At 40.6% G+C, this 18388-nt stretch overlaps 1 protein-coding gene across 3 annotated transcripts in view; it reads right to left on the bottom strand.

Annotated features, from left to right (window-relative positions):
- cep152 (centrosomal protein 152) overlaps window positions 1-14837 on the bottom strand; it is a 38553-nt gene extending 23716 nt beyond the window's left edge. For all 3 annotated transcript variants that reach the window (XM_078427337.1, XM_078427338.1, XM_078427340.1), the window contains exons 1-12: window positions 14702-14837; window positions 13664-13774; window positions 12367-12470; window positions 11118-11232; window positions 7751-8116; window positions 6988-7144; window positions 4786-4926; window positions 3399-3538; window positions 2654-2854; window positions 2207-2354; window positions 943-1034; window positions 286-449 (exon numbers count right to left, since the gene is read on the bottom strand). In XM_078427337.1, coding sequence (XP_078283463.1) covers window positions 286-449; window positions 943-1034; window positions 2207-2354; window positions 2654-2854; window positions 3399-3538; window positions 4786-4926; window positions 6988-7144; window positions 7751-8116; window positions 11118-11232; window positions 12367-12470; window positions 13664-13750 — 1715 coding nt within the window. In that variant the 5' untranslated portion in view covers window positions 13751-13774; window positions 14702-14837. The remainder of the gene's footprint in view (window positions 1-285; window positions 450-942; window positions 1035-2206; window positions 2355-2653; window positions 2855-3398; window positions 3539-4785; window positions 4927-6987; window positions 7145-7750; window positions 8117-11117; window positions 11233-12366; window positions 12471-13663; window positions 13775-14701) is intronic.
- Between the last annotated feature and the right edge of the window lie 3551 nt (window positions 14838-18388).

Below are 18388 nucleotides of genomic sequence, written 5' to 3'. Positions count from 1 at the left end.
GAACTTTAAATCACAAGCTAAAAGTTCAAATGTTGATGATTGAGTAAACCAATTTAAATCTTGAATTAACAAAATGCAATTAACATCCCATCATCAAACGTCAAGTTACATATCATAAAACATCATTTACATCCCCACAGTGCAGAGCAGAAAGATAATTTTTCAAAAGATAAAAATAATGATTATTTTGCAAAATTCTCAGGCAGGAAGAAGAACAAAAAGGTGCACAATTAAAGGCTGCCACTAACATTCTGCAAATACTAAGTAAACTATTTCAATTTATACCGTAGCAACTTGGGCATTTTCAAGTTCTCATTCTTAATGCAGAGGCCCATGTACGAATCTGATAACGGAATTTCTAACGCTTCTGGTACTTCTTTAAGGATTGCGTTGACCTTAGCAGCAGATTCATAAAGACCAATCTGTTCTTTCAAGTCAGCCAGCTCTTCCTAAAAATAAACAAGTAATCCTTCATAACTTTGACTTACACAGGATTTGTGATAAGACCAATGTAGATGTATGTTGATTTGAAGCAAAGCAAATACTAACTACATTGAGATGTTTCAGCAAAACAACGTTAGTGTACACAAAACATTCACAAATTTCACGCTAGGATTTCAGGTTTCACCACAAACAGTCCAAACAATTATAGCGTATCTCCACCATAATTCCATGCTAAACTGGAGTTCAAATGTTCCGTCATTCCTCAGGGCTAAAGAAACAACGTATAAATGACCTTAAAGCAGTCCTTTAATTACATTTATCTGTTTGTTTTATCCCCTCTTCAATCTTTCCCTTTCTTCCACACCGTCATTTTCTTTCGCAACTGTATAGATACTTCCAAATCTACAGTAAAACAAATTTGCACCTTCGCACAGATGCATTAAATAAAAACCGGAGATTTAGACAATTCACTATAATATGTAATGATCATGTGATGACCTGCAAAGCTTTATTCATGTTGTCACTGATATTTCTGGTAGACTGAAGCTGCTGAAGTTGGATCCGTAGTTGAGTAATTTCTTGCATTGAACCTGAAACATTAATAACGTTCATGATCTATAAATTTAGTACGAAAACAAAAATTGCTTTGTCACTTATTTGAAAACTGTTAAAAGTTAATGGACAATTTACATCGTATTTTGATTTGCATCGGCTCGAAATAACTCCTGGGTAAGATTTGCATGATTCAGCAACTGCTGAATATATCCAAGCTCTGCAAAAATTCAATATCCCAAACAGCTACATACTATGTCTGCAGAAAGCATGGAATTATGATAACAAACCAATGATATTTGCTTTTGTAGGAAAAGCTGACTGGAAATCACAGTAGATTTTTAGAACAAAAATGTTTGGCAGTAAAGGAGAGCAAATTCATTACATTGAAACTGCAGTTGCTCAGGTTGCTAGATGGATTTCAAAAGCCATGCATAATCAAAATTGAGAATAATCAAAATTCAGATTCAAAGGAACCGGAATCCAAGGCACTTTGACTATAGTATTTTATTAATACTGAATTATAGAAATCACACACATACCTAGAGGTTAATTCAAATAAATGCAAATCAGTTTGCGAACAAGTGACATGGATGACTTTTCATGTGTGATATAATTTTTGTTAGTGCAGAATAAGAGATCAGTACTACAAATACCCTAGAATCGTGGAAACATAAAACACAGAAAGAGGCTCAAGTGGCTCACCTCGTGCATGCTGACCATGATGTCTATTAGCACAAATCCCATTTGACTGCATTAATTCCATATTCCTCTGCTCCTTTCCCAAGTACTTATCCAAATGCCTTTTAAATAGTATCTGTCTCCACCATCTCCTCTGGCACATGCCCTTCATGCTGCCTTTAAATTTCTTCCCTTTCACCTTAACCTGTCCCCTATCGTTCTAGACTCCCCTGCTCTGAACCTGTATAAGGTCACCCCTCAGCCTCATACATTCCAGTGAGAATAAACCCAACCTATCCAATATTTCCACATAACTACAGCTTTTCATACAACTAAACATTCTGGTGAAGGACACAAAGTGCTGGTGTAACTCAGCAGGTCAGGCAGCATTTTTGGAGAACATGGATAAGTGACGTTTCAGATCAAGTGCCTTCTTCTGTTCTGCACTGCCCAATTGCAAATTTAAATAAATTATTCACAAAACAATGCATACAGTTGATCAGAACAGTGAATTAGAATTTTCTCCAACCTGTTTGCAGTAAATCCCTGCATTGCTGCTGGCTTGCCTCTAAACTTTTTGTCAGACCATTAATTATTTCTGCTTTCTCCACTTTGGCTTCTTCCTGCTCTCGTTGCAACAGCTTAACTTGTTCTTCCAGTCGTTTAGCATTTTCTTTCTTGTATGAGAAGCAGAGAAAAAACTGATTATTCATCATTTTGAATCGTGTACAATTGAATATATACAAACCACTTAAAATATTTAAATTTCTCAAATTAAAGAAATACTGGATTTCCAAAGATTGCATACAATTGCATAGTCTGCTATCAGGACATTCACAAGTAAGCATCTCTTTCAACTGTGGTTTTTAAAATCAGTTTCTGTTGTGCACATTAATGTAGAACATTAGATTTTTTAAACATTATATTTTATGAGCAGCTGACCTATACAAGTGTAGCAAAATACACCATTTCTAACCTGCTCTTCCAAAGATATACTGGTTGCATCAAGGGTCTGCTGCATTGCCAATAGAGTTTCCTCATGTTTATCTTTAAGTGTGTTGATAATATTCTCATGTTGCTTTCTGGCACGAGCAAGAGATTCTGAGCGACTGAGTTCTGATAGTTGCTGCTGCATGCTTTCCATGGCTGCCTCAGCAATTTTCTGATTCTTCAGTGCCTGCACAGGTAACCGATAAAAGCATAATTAAAATTGAGGATTATTATTTGGAGTTACTTTGAATCTCAATTAGGAGCATGTTGAGTACAGCTTTTATCAGAATCACAGAAATCATTCACTCCCAGGAGTAAATTTAAAGCAGATGGAAATAAGTTGGCCAATTAATAAAATAGATGCCTTTCCATACGCAATATGATGTTTATTTGTCTGGCAAAAGTGATCAGTACTGCAAATGCCAGCCAGTAATGCAAATTTAATAAATTATTTTGAAAGTAGTGCATGCCGCAGATCAGAATACCGAATTAGATTTTTTTCTTCCTGAATTTAGCATTAATCCAATTCTGATCTGTCAATGTTCTTCCATCTATCAAATGTAATGATCCAATTTTACCATTTTCAGCAAGAATGATAAAATTTCCAAATATAAATTTTAAAATAGTTTACCTGTACATCTGCAGTAAAACCACTTAATTTTAAGCTATTTAAATTAGTTGTACTGATTAAGTGTTCAGGTATCAGGAAATCTAATATTAGTTGTGCTTGCCTCTTCTTCGCTTGCACTGACATCTTGAATTCTGGATTCCAATGTTTTAATTTGGCCTTTCAGTCGAACTTCGAGTTCTTTAGCATTCTGAAGTAAATTTCGTAATTCCTGACAACTAATAGCAATACCTTCTTTTTCTCCTGCAAAACAATGCACCTTAGTGAAAAACTGTTCATTAACTATTCATTAAAATTCATCAGTACTAGAGTCAGGTGAGAATCAGACTGTCAGTTCACAACCCACTTCCGGATATAATCATTGCTGATGTCTCAAATCATTACTTTATACTGATGGATGTACTTAAACAGCATGTACTCTGCTTACAGCAGTGAACAAGACGAAAATAAACAAACAGCCTCCCAGTAGTTTATCAAAACCGTACCGCATTAAAACAGCCTGCTGCGTTTGCTTACTTACATTTCTGAAAGAGTAACAATGATTCCACTTTGAATGTATTTAATTCACAGAAGCATTTCTGACATCTCTTCCCAGAGGGCGCAAAGGGAACAGTATGATGCAAGTGTTAAGCTACATTTCATTTTCTTAATACTGATTTGCTATGTCTTCTCTAAACCAAGTATTATTACTTTCTCACCCGGTTATCACATTACTTTCTTGCCCAGCCATCAGTAGAGGCGGCCTGTGAGGGCAGGTGTTGAGCAAGCCGGGGCCAGCAGTGAACCGAGATGTGGGGTTCAGGGCTGCACCACTGGCCAGCACAGTGAGTGTGGTGCATCAGCAGCAGCTACTCCCCGTGGACATACTGCCCAGGTCTTATGGTCTCTCTCATAAGCTCTTCTTGCAGAGCTGCATCTTCTCTTTCTTTGGCTGCACAGCACTCACCCAACCTGGAGAGTTATCCTGCGGCAACAAGCTTAAGAGCAAGAGCCCCAGGCGGTGACATCAGCTTTGCAGCACAGCAACACACAACAACAGGAAGGGCAGTGGTTCATACCAGATGTGCAGCACACCAGCGACAATTAGCAGAGATGATGGGCATGCTCTAGCTTCTCAATGAAGCAGCATCGGTCAGCAATGAACTTCTATGTATGTATAAAATGCTAAAATTACCCACTTAGTACCAAATCCATTCCTGGGAATTTACCATGAGCGCTGAGCAATGTACCAACATATAGTATAAGAAAATAACTGCAGATGCTGGTACAAATCGAAGGTATTTATTCACAAAATGCTGGAGTAACTCAGCAGGTCAGGCAGCATCTCAGGAGAGAAGGAATGGGTGACGTTTCAGGTCGAAACCCTTCTTCAGACTGACCTATATGACAATAATGTACCAACATATTGTCAATACCCAAGAATGGTGGATAATCTTTTTTTTAAATAATAATAATTTCACACCTGCAAAATAGTAAAGTTGTTCTTTTACCTTTGGTCATTGCAAGTTGGTGATTTGAATATCTAATTTCACGGGCGCATTCCTCTTGTTTGTGTTGCATTTCTTCTAACTTCCTTCCTCGTGCATTATAAAGTATTTGTAACTGTGCAAACCGATGGGCTTCTGTGGAACCTAGAGAATAGAGGTAACACTTTAACACATATATGAAACATCTGCCAGGAGAAGCTCTAGATGCAGGTAGAATGTCAATGTTTAAAACATTTAGACAGGTACATGAATAGGAAAACTTTAAAATGAATTTTGGACAAGTGTAGGCAAAAGGGACTTGTTTCAGGTTAGTTTATTGTCACGTGTACCAAGGTACAGTGAAAAGTTTTTGTTGCATGCTATCCGGTCAGCAGAAAGACAATACACGATTACAATCGAGACATTTACAGTGTATGGATACACGATAAGGGAATAACGTGTAGTGCAAGGTAAAGCCAGCAAAGTCCGGTCAAGGATTGTTGAGGGTACAAAACCTGGTGAGTGTGCACGAGTTGGGGCAAAGGGTCTATTTCCCTGCTGTATGATTCTACAACTATAAATGTTGTGTAACCATGAAGGCAAGTATAATACAAGATCCCTTATGCAAAAATCTAACAAGCTATGAAAATAGAACATGGAACATTGCAGCATAGAAACAGCCTTTTTATCCACAACGTTTAGGTCCAACATGATACCAAATAAAATAAAATAAATCTCCTCCACCTGCATGTGATCCATATCCTTCCATATGCAGGAATTTGAAGCTGCTAATTTTGAATGGTTTTGATATACAGTGAAACTCCATGCAGACGTGTTGGATTATTGGAAGTTATTCTATTAATGCTCCATACATATTTATTTGACTTTATTTTTAAATGTTACACAGTAGAAAAATAAAATTTCCCATGAATCTCAATTTCAAGTGAGCGCAGATAACAGAATCAGGCATGGTTAAAGTGACTGTGGATACCAGAAATTCTAAGGGGTGACTTGAGCAGGTGTAGCTTGGGGAGTGACCTGATAGAGACATATCAAATGAAGACCGCACAGATTTAAAAAAGATTATTATCCCCCCGTGATGGAGGTGTTCATGACAGAGAGCATGGGTTTAAATTGAGAGGGGAGAATTATCTCACATAAGGATAGCGTGTGGAATGTGTCGAGTGAGGAATTGGTGGGGAGGCAGATAAAAACCATTTGGACATGAATCATCAAGACATAGTAAACAATGGACCCAGTGCACTCAAATGTGACTAGTACAGTTGTGGGCAGAGGAGCCTTTTTCTGTGCGCTATGGCTCTGGACGGGGAGTATGGCAACCAAGTATGGCCCGCTGCGGACCTTTCACCGTCCGGCGTGGCCTGGAACGTGGCAACCTCAACAGCTTGACCGCGGGAGAAAATGGCAGGGGAAGAGAAAAGACATTCTGGCCTTCCATCACAGTGAGGAGGGGACTGGAGGAGACTCACTGTGATGGATGTTTCTTTTTTTTGTTGTGTTTTGTGTTGGTTGGGGTTGTGTAATTTGCTTATTTTATTGCTCTTATTGTTGGACTGTGGGTGACGAAATCTCGTCTAAAAGACTTGTTTTTTGGATGACAAATAAAGATATCCTGAATCCTGAAGTTCCCACCAAGTGGGCAGACAGGGAGCACAGCCAACATCACTTGGAAAATCAGCGATGATCTATGGAGCCCCTTAAAATAATCATTTTGGTAGCTATACCAGTCTATTTGCCTAATTCTTGGTGATTTCTGAATACATTATCATAGTCTTCTGCAGGTAAACCTCCATCTCAGAGATTATACATTTCTAAACCAAGCCTTGAGCTATAGTTAGAATGTGAATAACAAACTATGTTATCTGGTTAATTAGCTAAAAGTATTAACTAATTTTCTGAAATGATAGCATTAACTTCAACTCAGATAAAGCAGTGAAATTTCAATTGTCACGGTCATACAGCACAGAACCAGGCCCTTCAGTTGGCCCTGTCTATACCAACCATCAAATTTCTGTGCTGCACGATTCTATGAAACACACTAGTCTAGTTGCATGCACCAATCAATCTCATGCAAACAGCAATATGTATAATAGATAAGCTGTTTCTTCTGCCTTTACCTCAACTCATTTGTAAGCACTTGAATAACACTGGATATATTCTTTGTTTGGAGATCCAAAATGCAAAATTCTAAAAATAATTTCTGACCTTCTCCACTATCCAGGAACTTGCTCTGCTGTTCCTCAAATCTGTTGCCTGCACCTTGGTCTTCATCTGTTTTATAAGGCCCTCCAGGTGCATGAGCAGTAGGATAAGGATTATATTTTACTTTGTATAGCTCAGCAGCTTCATTTGAAATAAAATGCTGCAGAAGGAAAACAGAAAATATTGATGAAATGTTAAAATATTCTATATCATAAATGATTGTATAAATGCTACTTTGCAAATTTAACTACATTCTTGACCAATAAAATGCAACACATTTTGAATTTTTATTTTACAATGTTTATATGTAACATTTGTTACAAATGTTTTAAAAAATACTCAGAATAAGAAATGCAGTTCATATGGCCAGGCAATAAATTTAACAAAAAATAGTAATGGAAAATATTAAGCCAATAACCAAATCAATGATTTGCAAATGTGATCTGAATCACAAGGCAAAACATCAGCCTACTACAACAGATTCTACTACAATAGATTTGAGTGTGTACCTAAACTCATTTGTTATGTTTATCCATTTTACAGTTTAGTTTATTGTCACATGCCTTATTCAGCATTGCACAGTGAGGCTTTTATTGCATACTATCCAGTCAGCAAATATTGATGAAGGAAGTTCCACGGAGGTTTTCAGAATCAATATATAGATGGGGAAACACTGGATGCACTATTTGGAAATGAGGCAGGGCGAGTGGTTGAGGTTTCAGTGGGAGAGCACTTTGTGTTTAATGAACAAAGAGAGATGAGCTACCTGTAAATGTTCTGGTTGGTCCCTTTCACTTCCAGGGTATTCTGGCATCTTCTCCAACTGGTCATGGAATTCTTCAATTGGTTCAGTGACATAGTCGTGATAGTCAAACGGAGAATAGGAATTAGGCAGTTGGCAATAATTTGATTCGTAGCTTTTCCCACTTACATAGTGCTCATTATTGGTCTTCACACAAGGGAAATTGTGGCCCTTACTTTTATATGTGTACTGGCATTCATCGATCCTGTGGTTTTGATTCCATCCATTGAGATTTGGTTCACTCTTATCCTGCTGTTCATGATCTCTTTTTTGTTCATATTCAGCATTGCACAGATAGTCCCTCTGGTATTGGTCATTTTCAATGTAGCCCTGCCCAAAGAAAACATTTTAGGATAAATGCATGGATTTAAATATAGAACTGCAGTTTACAATAAATGTCAATGTTCACAACAGGGACCACAAACTATTGGGGATCAATTTCCATTGATGAAAGCATTTGTACGCCATCATTAAAGTAAGAAAGACCTATCAAAAGTAGACTGGAAAACATCAACTTGTAATTAAGTCTACATTTGCACAGTGACAACCAGTCAAAGGAGAAATAGCAAGAGTTTGAGGTCAACAGGCACTTTGCAAGGGTAGTTTAAGTACAAGGAACCCATGATGTCAACGAATTTGAGGATTGGATGAAGTGAAAAAAGGAAGCATATAGCAGATCCATAAAGAGAATGAAAGTTGGAGGGAGACACTTAAAAAGAAAATAAGAAAGGCAATGAGGGGATCATGAACCATCATTGACAAAGAGGAATAATCATTCCGAAGGAGTTTGTAAGTATATTGAGAAGAAAAGAATAACCAGGTACAAAAATAGTGCAATTAGATACAACAGTAATCTGAGTGTGAAGCCAGAGGTATAGGCGAGGTCCGCAACAAATATTCTTCATTGGTATTCACAAAGGAAATTGGATTTGTAATTTGAGGAAGGGAAAAGCAAATCTCGAGTACAAGTCTCCATAAATAATGAAAAACTCAAAGCCTTATTGGGCTTAAATGTGGATAAATCCTCAGGTTGCTACAAGAGGAAATGGAAGAGATTGCTGAGGTCCTGGTTGAGATTTTTAAACCTTCACTGGTCATAAGAAAGATGTCAGATGATGGAAGACAGCAAATGTGATCACTGTTTTCATGAAGGGCAGCAGGGAAAAGCTTGGTAATTACAGACCTGTGAGGCATAGATCAGTAGGTGGGGAACTATTAGAAAAAAGTCTAGGCTTCTGGATTTACAATTACTTGGAAAAGCAGGGACCAATGAAAGATAACCAGCATAACTTTGTCAAGGGTCGTTCCTGTCCGACCAGAATTAACGTTTTTGAATAAGTAATAAAGGATATTGATGAAGACAGAGCAGAACATGTGGTTTACATGGACTTCAGGAAGGCCTTAAACAATGGTCCAAAAGATAAAGTGCCATGGGAATGCAGGGCAAATTGGATCTAAAGTTGGCTTGGTAATAGGGGACAAAAGATAATGGTGGAGGGTTGTTTCTCTGATTGGATGCCTTCAACAAGTCGTGTTACACAACAATTGGTGCGGGAATATTTGCTGATGCATTCAAGATTTGGATTTTGCTGTTGAAGACATGATCAATACGTTCATGAAGATTGGTAGAAAGGTGGCAGTGCAGATAATGTGGTTATGGATGCAGATAAGATGCGCGCCTTCATTACTGGTGCCACTGAAACAAGAGTAGGGAGTATATGCTCAAGTGTTATTTAAAAAATCGGTCAGAGCCAAAGATAATAGAGCAGAGTGTAGTGGCCTGGCGGAGGCCAGAGAAAAGGCAGGACGCCAGGCAGTTTTGGATAAAGGTCTTTATTAGGCCGTGAGCTCCTGCTCACAGCGTAGTCCACCTAGGGATGAGCCACGCCTCCCAACGGGCTGGCTTTTAACCCCTTACGCCTGTCCATCAAGTGACGAGGGGGCTGACCCAAGGAGTGGCCTGATCCCCAGGGACCGCCACAGGACCCCCCCCCCCCCCAAGAACCGGAGGTACAAAACGGACAGGGCGGGTGGCCGCCCATAAGGGCGAGCATGTCCTCCAGAAGGGCCGACGGCCGTCGGTCCCCGAGGCCCTCTATTATTTGGCTCTGACCAACTAAAATGGCACCATGACATACTACGTTTTTTAGGGTTGAGTGGTCTATCTAAAAACGTAGTATGTCATGGTGCCATTTTAGTAGGCAGAAACATTTAAAAAGAAAAATAACAAAAATCTTTGAATTGATAGCCGAGATATTTTCTGCATTATGGTAACATCACACATAGTTCCCCCAAAACACTGATTACACTACGAGAGGCATAGCGAACGGTGGGTTTTGCCTACTAAAGTGGCGGACGTTCTGCTCCTTTGCGTACTACACTTCAGTATAAGCGATTTTGACGGAGTGGTTCATCTTGCTCCTCTAGTATCTTTGGTCAGAGCTTAACTGAAGCAATGCATGCAATTCTGATCACCACACCACAGGAAGGACGTGATAGCACAAGGGCATGTGCAGAGGAGATGCACCAGGAAGTTGCCTGGGTTGGAGTATTTCAGTTACAAAGAGAGACTGGAAAGGCTAGGTCTGAGGTTAAGAAGGGTAGTTGAGGTATATAAAATTATGAGTATAGATAAGGTAAACCTCAAAACTTTTTCCCTTATATGGGGCGATAAAACTAGAGGACTTTAATTAGGCTAAGGGGCAAGAGATTTAGCGGTGATGCTCAGGGGATTTTATTCAAAAAGAGAGCAGCAAATACCTGGAGTACAGTGCCTGAATGAGTGGTGGAGGCACAGTCACTGACAGCATTTAAGAAGTGTCCAGATGAGCACTTGAATCGTCCATGCATTGATCGCTATGGATCAAGTGCTGGAAGATGGGATTTATACAGATAGGTGTCCACTAATTGGTGTGAACATGGTGAGTTAAAATGCCTTTTGGTTTATGCTGTATAACAGACACAATTTAGTCTGAGAGTTCCAAAAGAAATAGAGGGTTGGATTTTAATGTGGTTTCATTCGGTGCTGAAAATGAATTAAATATTTGAATTGCAATGCTACTCTTACAGGAACAAACAATAGTTATCAAATTTACTAATGGTAGAATCAATCTCTGCATTAATTCACATTTTGAAATGAGCAATTCACATTTTGAAAATATTCACATATCCAAATAGAAAAACTTGTAAAACCTGGATTTAAATTTGACAGGTTACAGGTCAGTATAGCATCAATATATAAAATAAAAAAACAACATGCTTTTCTTATCCAGATCCAAAATTTCTAATTTCAACGCACTGAAATAAACTTTATTGATGATACATAACTTACTGTGTTCTGCCCATTAGGTACTGGATTTTCGGCTGAATAACTAACTTTATCTGTCAGACTGCTGTTTGCATCTCGATCATTCCAATTTTTCTTCTGCCCCCAGGTTTGCTCTCCTCTGGAAAAAATAATGAAAAAGAAGAAATTAAACAAGCATTTTCAATAGGTTTAAGTGAGGTATAGTGAGGTATAGTGTACTGTACTGAGGTATAGTGAAAAGGTTTGTTTGCATGCTATTCAGACAGATCAGATGTATCATACAGAGATACAATCAGTTGAAACTCAAGTGCAATAGATGGAGCAATAAGACATGCAGGCTTGACATTTCCCATACATCAAAAAACATGACACTTTAGCTTATAGCTGGGGGAGATTCCCTGCAGGAACCACACTTTCCAATAGATTGAACAGGCACTGCTTATAGCTTTCATTAGACTTAAGCTTTTTTAAATAGTCTAATCCAATATCAAATGCTGGAAGAACTCAGTAGATCAGAGGCAAGCAGTTAAGTCAATAGTTTGGATCAAAACTATGCACGAGAACAAATCAGGAAGAGAAAAGATTGCCAACATATAGCAACGTGCAGTGGGATGGATAAGTGAAATATGTATGAGGTGCAAAATGGAACCAGATGGGCAAGGATGGTGGGCAGATGGAATCAGCTGGGGGTGGGATTGGGACTAGTAGGCGATAGGTGGAACCAGTTGGGGAAGGGACCGTAGGAGCTCCCACACACACTCAACTGTCCATCTTGTTTTCTTCATTCACCTTTCCTGTCCCTTCCACCACCTGGTTCTATTTGCCCATCAGCCCCTTCCCATCTGGTTCCACCATCGTGTACCAGCCTTGACCCTATCCCCTTTATACTGCTATCCAACGACAATGCTTCCTCTCCCCCCCCCCCCCATCCTGATGCAGGGTGTGGCAGATGCTGCTTGACTCGGAGTTCTTCTAGCTTCCTGCGATTTGTTCCAGATTCCAGCATCTGAAGTCTCTTTTGCCTTCTAATCAATATTGATGCTGATATCAGAAAGAATTTTATTTTATATTTGAGTCTGGATTATTGTTTTTCCCGATATTTAATGTTCCCCGGTAGTTATCACTTCTTTTCTCTCCTCTACTTCATAATTGCAGCTATTGTGAAATGTTGTCTGCTTTCCACACCCAACCCTTCAACTAAATTAATAGCTTAAATACTAACACTAACAATAAACATAGTTCTAAAGAAATGGAACAATTTTTATTTAAAAACCTGCTATTAGCACTGCATCGAGAGTAATTCAGCTCTGGGGAAGAAATTTCTCTGCTGTCTTCGAGCATATCATCAGGAAGACCGGTCATCAACAGCTGGTGTAGCTGAATATAAAAACAATAAATAAAACATCAGTATAACAATCAAATAGATATCAATTAGACTTCCACCAAATGTCATATTTTCTTGCTAGAGTGCACAATGAAAAGTACGCAATGCCCGTGTTCGGAATGGAATCCTTTCCTAATAATGATGAGGGGACTCCAGAGTCTGGTGAACAGACAGGCTTTTCTGTGACCACAAGCGAGCCTCTAGGATAAAGGTTACCTTTACTTATACAGTAATACTAATCATTGGCAGTTGGAATAAAACATAGGAAGAGATGTGTGCACACTGTATCGCAGATTATAAAAATTGTGTTTTTCTTAAGGTGACAGTGAGAAATTAGTAAGTGCTGGAGTACAGAGTTGTGCTGGTTTATGATATTCAGAAATTAAGCATGCAGACATAGTTAGTAATTCAGAAGGCGAATAAAACAATGACTCTTACTGCAGGAGGGCTCCAGTAAAATATCCCTTTAAAATCTGTATCCAAAGCAGGATATATTTGCCTTGGAATCAATGCAGCAAAGATTTACTAAGTTGATCCCTGGGATAAGCAAAGGCTGGCATAAGAGGTGATTTAATGAAGACATACAAGATGCTGAACAAGTTTAATGCGGTAGAAATAAAGAGGTTGTTTCCTCCAACCAATGTACCCAGAACTAAGAATAACTCAAGGCCTTTGGCACATTTGCCTACATCTATCATTGTATTGAGGACTGAAGTTGGGATATTTTGTTACAGCTGTACAAGGCTGGTGAGGCCATAGTTGGAGTATTGCATTCAGTATTGGTCACCCAGCCGTGGGAAAGATGTTGTTAAGCTGGAGTCCAGAGAAGATTTACAAGAACGTTGTCAGGACTTGAAGGCCTGAGCTATAGGGCGAAGATGGGCACTTTTGGACTGTATTCATTGGAGCATGGAAGGATAAGAGGTGATCATAGACAAGTGTATAAGATCATGAGGGGAATAGATAATCTAAATACACATAAAAGGTTGGAATTGATAAGATTTTACAACATCAAATGCAACATAGGACTCTGGCAGAAATGTGGACGAGATGCAGGATAAGTCTTGATCTTATTGAATATCCGAATGATGTAAAAGTCTGTGCAAGTGTGAATTTCAATTAAACGAAAATGAATCTTAGAAAAGATAGGAAATGCAGCAGAAGCAGAAGTGGGTTGGGCGTTTACCTCCTGTTCTCGTTCATAATCTTCTTTGTCATACTCTTCCTCTTCATGTTGGATTGGCAAAGTCGCACTGTCAAAGTCTATGGACATCTTAGATGACTTGGTAAAACAAACCTAATAATGTAATAAAATCCCAACTATTTCATTTGAAAATCAAATCATAAACCAGATCACTCAACCAAATTTCAAAACTAATTACATTTTATAACAATAGTAACATTGATTATACATGCTCACATGTTGTGTTATACAACATCAGCAATCTGTTGGTGAAACACCTTGAATGCCCTCTTAAACATATTCCAATGCTTCACCCTCCATGAACTTCAGATCATCCAGATTATATATTATACTAAGGCATATTTATAATTTAACCTTGGCCTCGGTTCACTCCAGGTTTGTAAGGTATGCACCCTTCCTCTGGCTGATGCTGATAATAATTGTTCAATCATGGTATCAGAATACATTCATCTGATGACAAGTGACATTCAAAATGATAAAAGCAATGGAACATACTAAAGTTGGGATTCTATTGATTGAGGCATCACCCAAAAGTGGCAAATCCCACTTCAAACACTTGATGTGTTTAAACCAGATCATCCTATTTAAGACTTAATAAAGGAGGTTTTTTTTGTTGCCTTGTAAATTGTATTACAATTATATAGACAGCACTACTTTGATTTTTAATGAGTAACATATACCCTAGTGGGTATAGGATACTTCCAGTATAGTCCTTGGTGGACTTTTCGGAAGTGATGACCACAAGATACAAGATATCCAAATATATATATTTACAAACTGATAAAAACATTAAATCCTCGTGGATCTCTTTCCACCACTCATACGCTTGATTAAAATACATTTTATAAAATCTGAACTCATTGAATAAACGACTGGGAACTTGGCCTGCAGCCTTGCTGTGTTGTTAACACAAGTAGATAAACCAACGTCTAAAGCTGACGCTGGTTAGTTATGTGGTTTGAAGCTGATTCGTCAATGTTCTTTCCAACAGCAACAATACTCAAAATTACTGAAACTTACCAAACGTTAAAACCAACGTTGCAAACAGCGGTCTTTTCATTCTGGTGTGTAAATAGATGCCCTGGTGACTGGGTTATATATCAATGAGAACAATTCATCCTTCAGCCTCATCGCTCCTCCATTAACGTCCACAAGAGCAACAACTGCCACCAGTGCAACCGAACTTGACAACCCAACGTTGGATGATCGACATCGGGTGCAGCCACTAACAAGGAAGGACCGAGATTTGAAACGGATGGTTCTCAAATCAGATTGCATGGGCGGGACTTCCGGTAGCGGGCTTGGTTGCGCGGTGCCGCAGGTCCCCACAGGCTGGAGGAGCTGGCGCTCGAGCGCCGCGGGAAAAGCGTGGCCGCCCACCAGCCGCGGGCTCATCGACAGAGCGGGCGTCCGTTGGCCGCGGGCTCATCTAAAGGGTGGGCACCCGGTGATGTCGAACATATTCGGCTGCAGAGTAGGGAGGGGAAACTGCAGATGCTGGTTTACACACAATGCTGGAGTAACAGCGGTTCAGGCAGCATCTCTGGATAGAAGGAATGGGTGACGTTTCGGATCGAGACCCTTCTTCAGATTGAGTCAGAACTCTCGTCGGAGAGGGGAGGAGAACATTGATTAACAGTTCAGGTTGAAGAGTCTTTCTGGGAAAGAGTCTGTCTGTGGTGGGTTTTATCCAGTTTACAAAGACAGTTAAGGAGAGAGAGAAAAATGAGTGCAAAATAGAGGTGCAAGAGACTAGGTGCTGGAACCTGGCATAACACACAATATGCTGGAGGGTCTCGACCGAAACTTCACCCATTCCTTCTCTCCAGAGATGCTGCCTGTGGAGCTGTTATTCCAGCAGTTTGTGTCTATCTCCGAATATACTGGGGGGCGGGAGATAGATGCAAGTGTTTTCATCTATCACAAATAGATGTGTTATCAGACTTCTTGCAGCTATACTAGATTTGTTAGTTTGAGTTTCATCACGAGTGTGTGCTGGTACTTGCTATGAAAGCAGAGGGAAGCTGTTGATTCAAGAATCATAAAAGATTAAAACCTTGAAAGACTGCAATGCCGCCACTGGTGCCATGGTCAATTAAACTGGAGAAGGAGCAATGAAAGTGGTATTGAGAATGTTATCACAAAATGCTGGAGTAACTTAGCCGGTCAGGAATGGGTGATGTTTCGTGTCGAGACCCTTCTTCAGACTGAAGTGCATTGTATTGCAAGCACATAGCCCTGTAAATGACAAGGAGCACAACACCAAACGACTAGCCACCCACCTTTGAAAGATCATGGGATCCACATTGACCTCATCACTTACGTTGGAGCCCACAGAACTAGAATGGAAGCCAGTCATTCTTGTTCCTGAGAGCTACCAAATATAAGATGGAAATGATTGCAGCCACAAAGAGGTGAAAACGTAAGGTAGCTGTATGACTGTGGTGTTCATGCCAGTCAATTAAGGGTGTAGTTGACCTAATCCTGCCATCCAGCTGATGTCTGCAACTTTTGCTGGTTGTAGTACACTGCTGTTTTCGTGTATTAAGTTCCCTGACCCCATGGTCTTTGGGTGTGTTTCAAGTTAGAGGGCAGATCTGAGCAGGAATGGGTGGTTTAAAGGAGTTGAGAGAAAAGCTGAGCTGGTGTATTTCGAGCAAGGCTGATCAGAGCATCTGTGGGAAAGGTTAAAGGGGCACCGTTCTTTGGCTCAATGAGAGGCACAGTAGCCAATTAGAAGTGAAGCTATGGCGGAGCGCTTGTTTTGGGAAAGGCTATTTGAGATCCACGTGCTCTGTTTTAAGGATAAGTGCTGAGGCTTTGACATGATAGTGTTCAGCTAGGGGGCTGAGCAGAGACCAAGTGCATCCTCAGACATTGTGGGATGCTAGGGAATAAATTGCAGGAGCTCTTGCAGTGATATTTACACCATCTTTAACCATGAGTAGGGTTGCCAACTGTCCCGTATTAGCCGGGACATCCTGTATTTTGGGCTAAATTGGTTTGTCCCGTACGGGACCGCCCTTGTCTCGTATTAGGCACAGGGGGGCGCTGTAGGCCCGGATGCTGTAGGCCTGGACGCTCTAGGCCCGGACAGTGTAGGCCCGGAGGCCTGGGCGCCGCCTAACGGAGGTTGCGTAGCAACCCGCCTCCAGGCCCGGGCAGCTGCCATTGGGGGAGAGGGAGCACGTGCACGCTAGCTGGGTGAGGTCACGTGGGGCGCAGGTCAGTGATGTCACCTTGTCCCTTATTTGGGAGTGAGATAGATGGCACCCCGAAGCTCACCCCCTCCATGACACACTGGACAACCTGAGGAGCGCCTTCAGCAACAGGCGAGACTCTTGGATGGTGTGTTGCCTCCCTGGTGCCAGGGTCCAAGACGTCTCAGACCGATTTCAGAGCATACTCGAGAAGGTGAGCATCCGGAAGTATTTGTGCATGTATGCACAAATGACGTGGGTAAGAAGAGGAAGGAGGTTCTTCAATGTGAGTGTCGAGAACTGGGTAGGAGGCTGAAAAGCAGGCTTTCTTGGGTGGTTATCTCTGGGTGCTTCCAGTACCTCGTGCTAGTGAGGGTAGGAACAGGGAGATAGGGGATCTGAATGTGTGGTTGAGGAGTTGGTGCAGGGGGCAGTGATTTAGATTTCTAGATCACTGGGATCTCTTTTGGGGCAGGGGTGACAAGGGTTGCCATCTGTCCCGCATTAGCCGGCACATCCCATATATTGGGCTAAATTGGTTTGTCCCGTATGGGACCGCCCTTGTCCCCAATTAGGCCCGGACCGTGTTGGCCGGGGGCCGCTGAAGGCCCGGACAGTGGAGGCCCGGGTGCCGCCTCACGGAAGTTGTGGAGCAACCCGCCTCCCGGCCCCTGGCGGCCGCCATTGGTGAAGCAGGAGCACGTGGGCGCTGGCTGAGTGAGGTCACGTGGGGCGCTGACGTCACCTTTTGTCCCTTATTTGCGAGTGAGAAAGTTGGCAGCCCTAGCCATGTGTGAAGTTCCAGAAGACTGAATGGTGGCAAATGTACTGGTATTTAATAAGAGCAGCAAGGATAAGCCAGGTACAAGACCGTTCGGCCAGACATCAGTGGTGGGAAAATTGTTGACAGTTTTGCCCAAAAAGCCTGTGTCCATGTTCTCTGATTTGAAAATAATTATAATCTATTCACCAATTACATTAAATCTGTGCTGTTGTGTTACCTCAAGTCAAGTCGAGGTTATTGTCACGTACACAAGTACGGCAGAGTACAGGTACAATGAATATCTTGCTTGCAGCAGGCACATAAGTACAGACAAAAATGTTAATTGGATCCAAATAGTACCAGTGATATGTAGACTGTGGACAAGGTAATAGAGATAAATTTCCTCAGTAGTGAGATGGTATTTGCAATGATTTACTATTTTCACTAGAGGGAGAAATATTGGTATAATGGGTGAAAAGATACATAGTGAAGAAATCCAGCCTTTGGAAATTCAGCTGATGATTCATAATAAATGCTCAAAGTGGTGTTTAATATTGAATTAATTCAATAACATAATTTAATGTTATTTCAGGAGAAAAGAACAGGAGCAAATCATTATTGCCAAATTCATTTCACAAAATGCTGGAATAACTCTACAGGTCAGGCAGCATCTCAGGAGAGAAGGAATGGGTGACGTTTCGGGTCGAGACCCTTCTTTAGTCTGAAGAAGGGTCTCGACCCGAA

This window comes from Rhinoraja longicauda, chromosome 33 (genome assembly GCF_053455715.1).
Source record: "Rhinoraja longicauda isolate Sanriku21f chromosome 33, sRhiLon1.1, whole genome shotgun sequence".
Lineage (NCBI taxonomy): Eukaryota > Metazoa > Chordata > Chondrichthyes > Rajiformes > Arhynchobatidae > Rhinoraja > Rhinoraja longicauda.
Note: the sequence above shows the minus strand (reverse complement) of the source record. Positions and strands in the feature narration are given on the sequence as shown.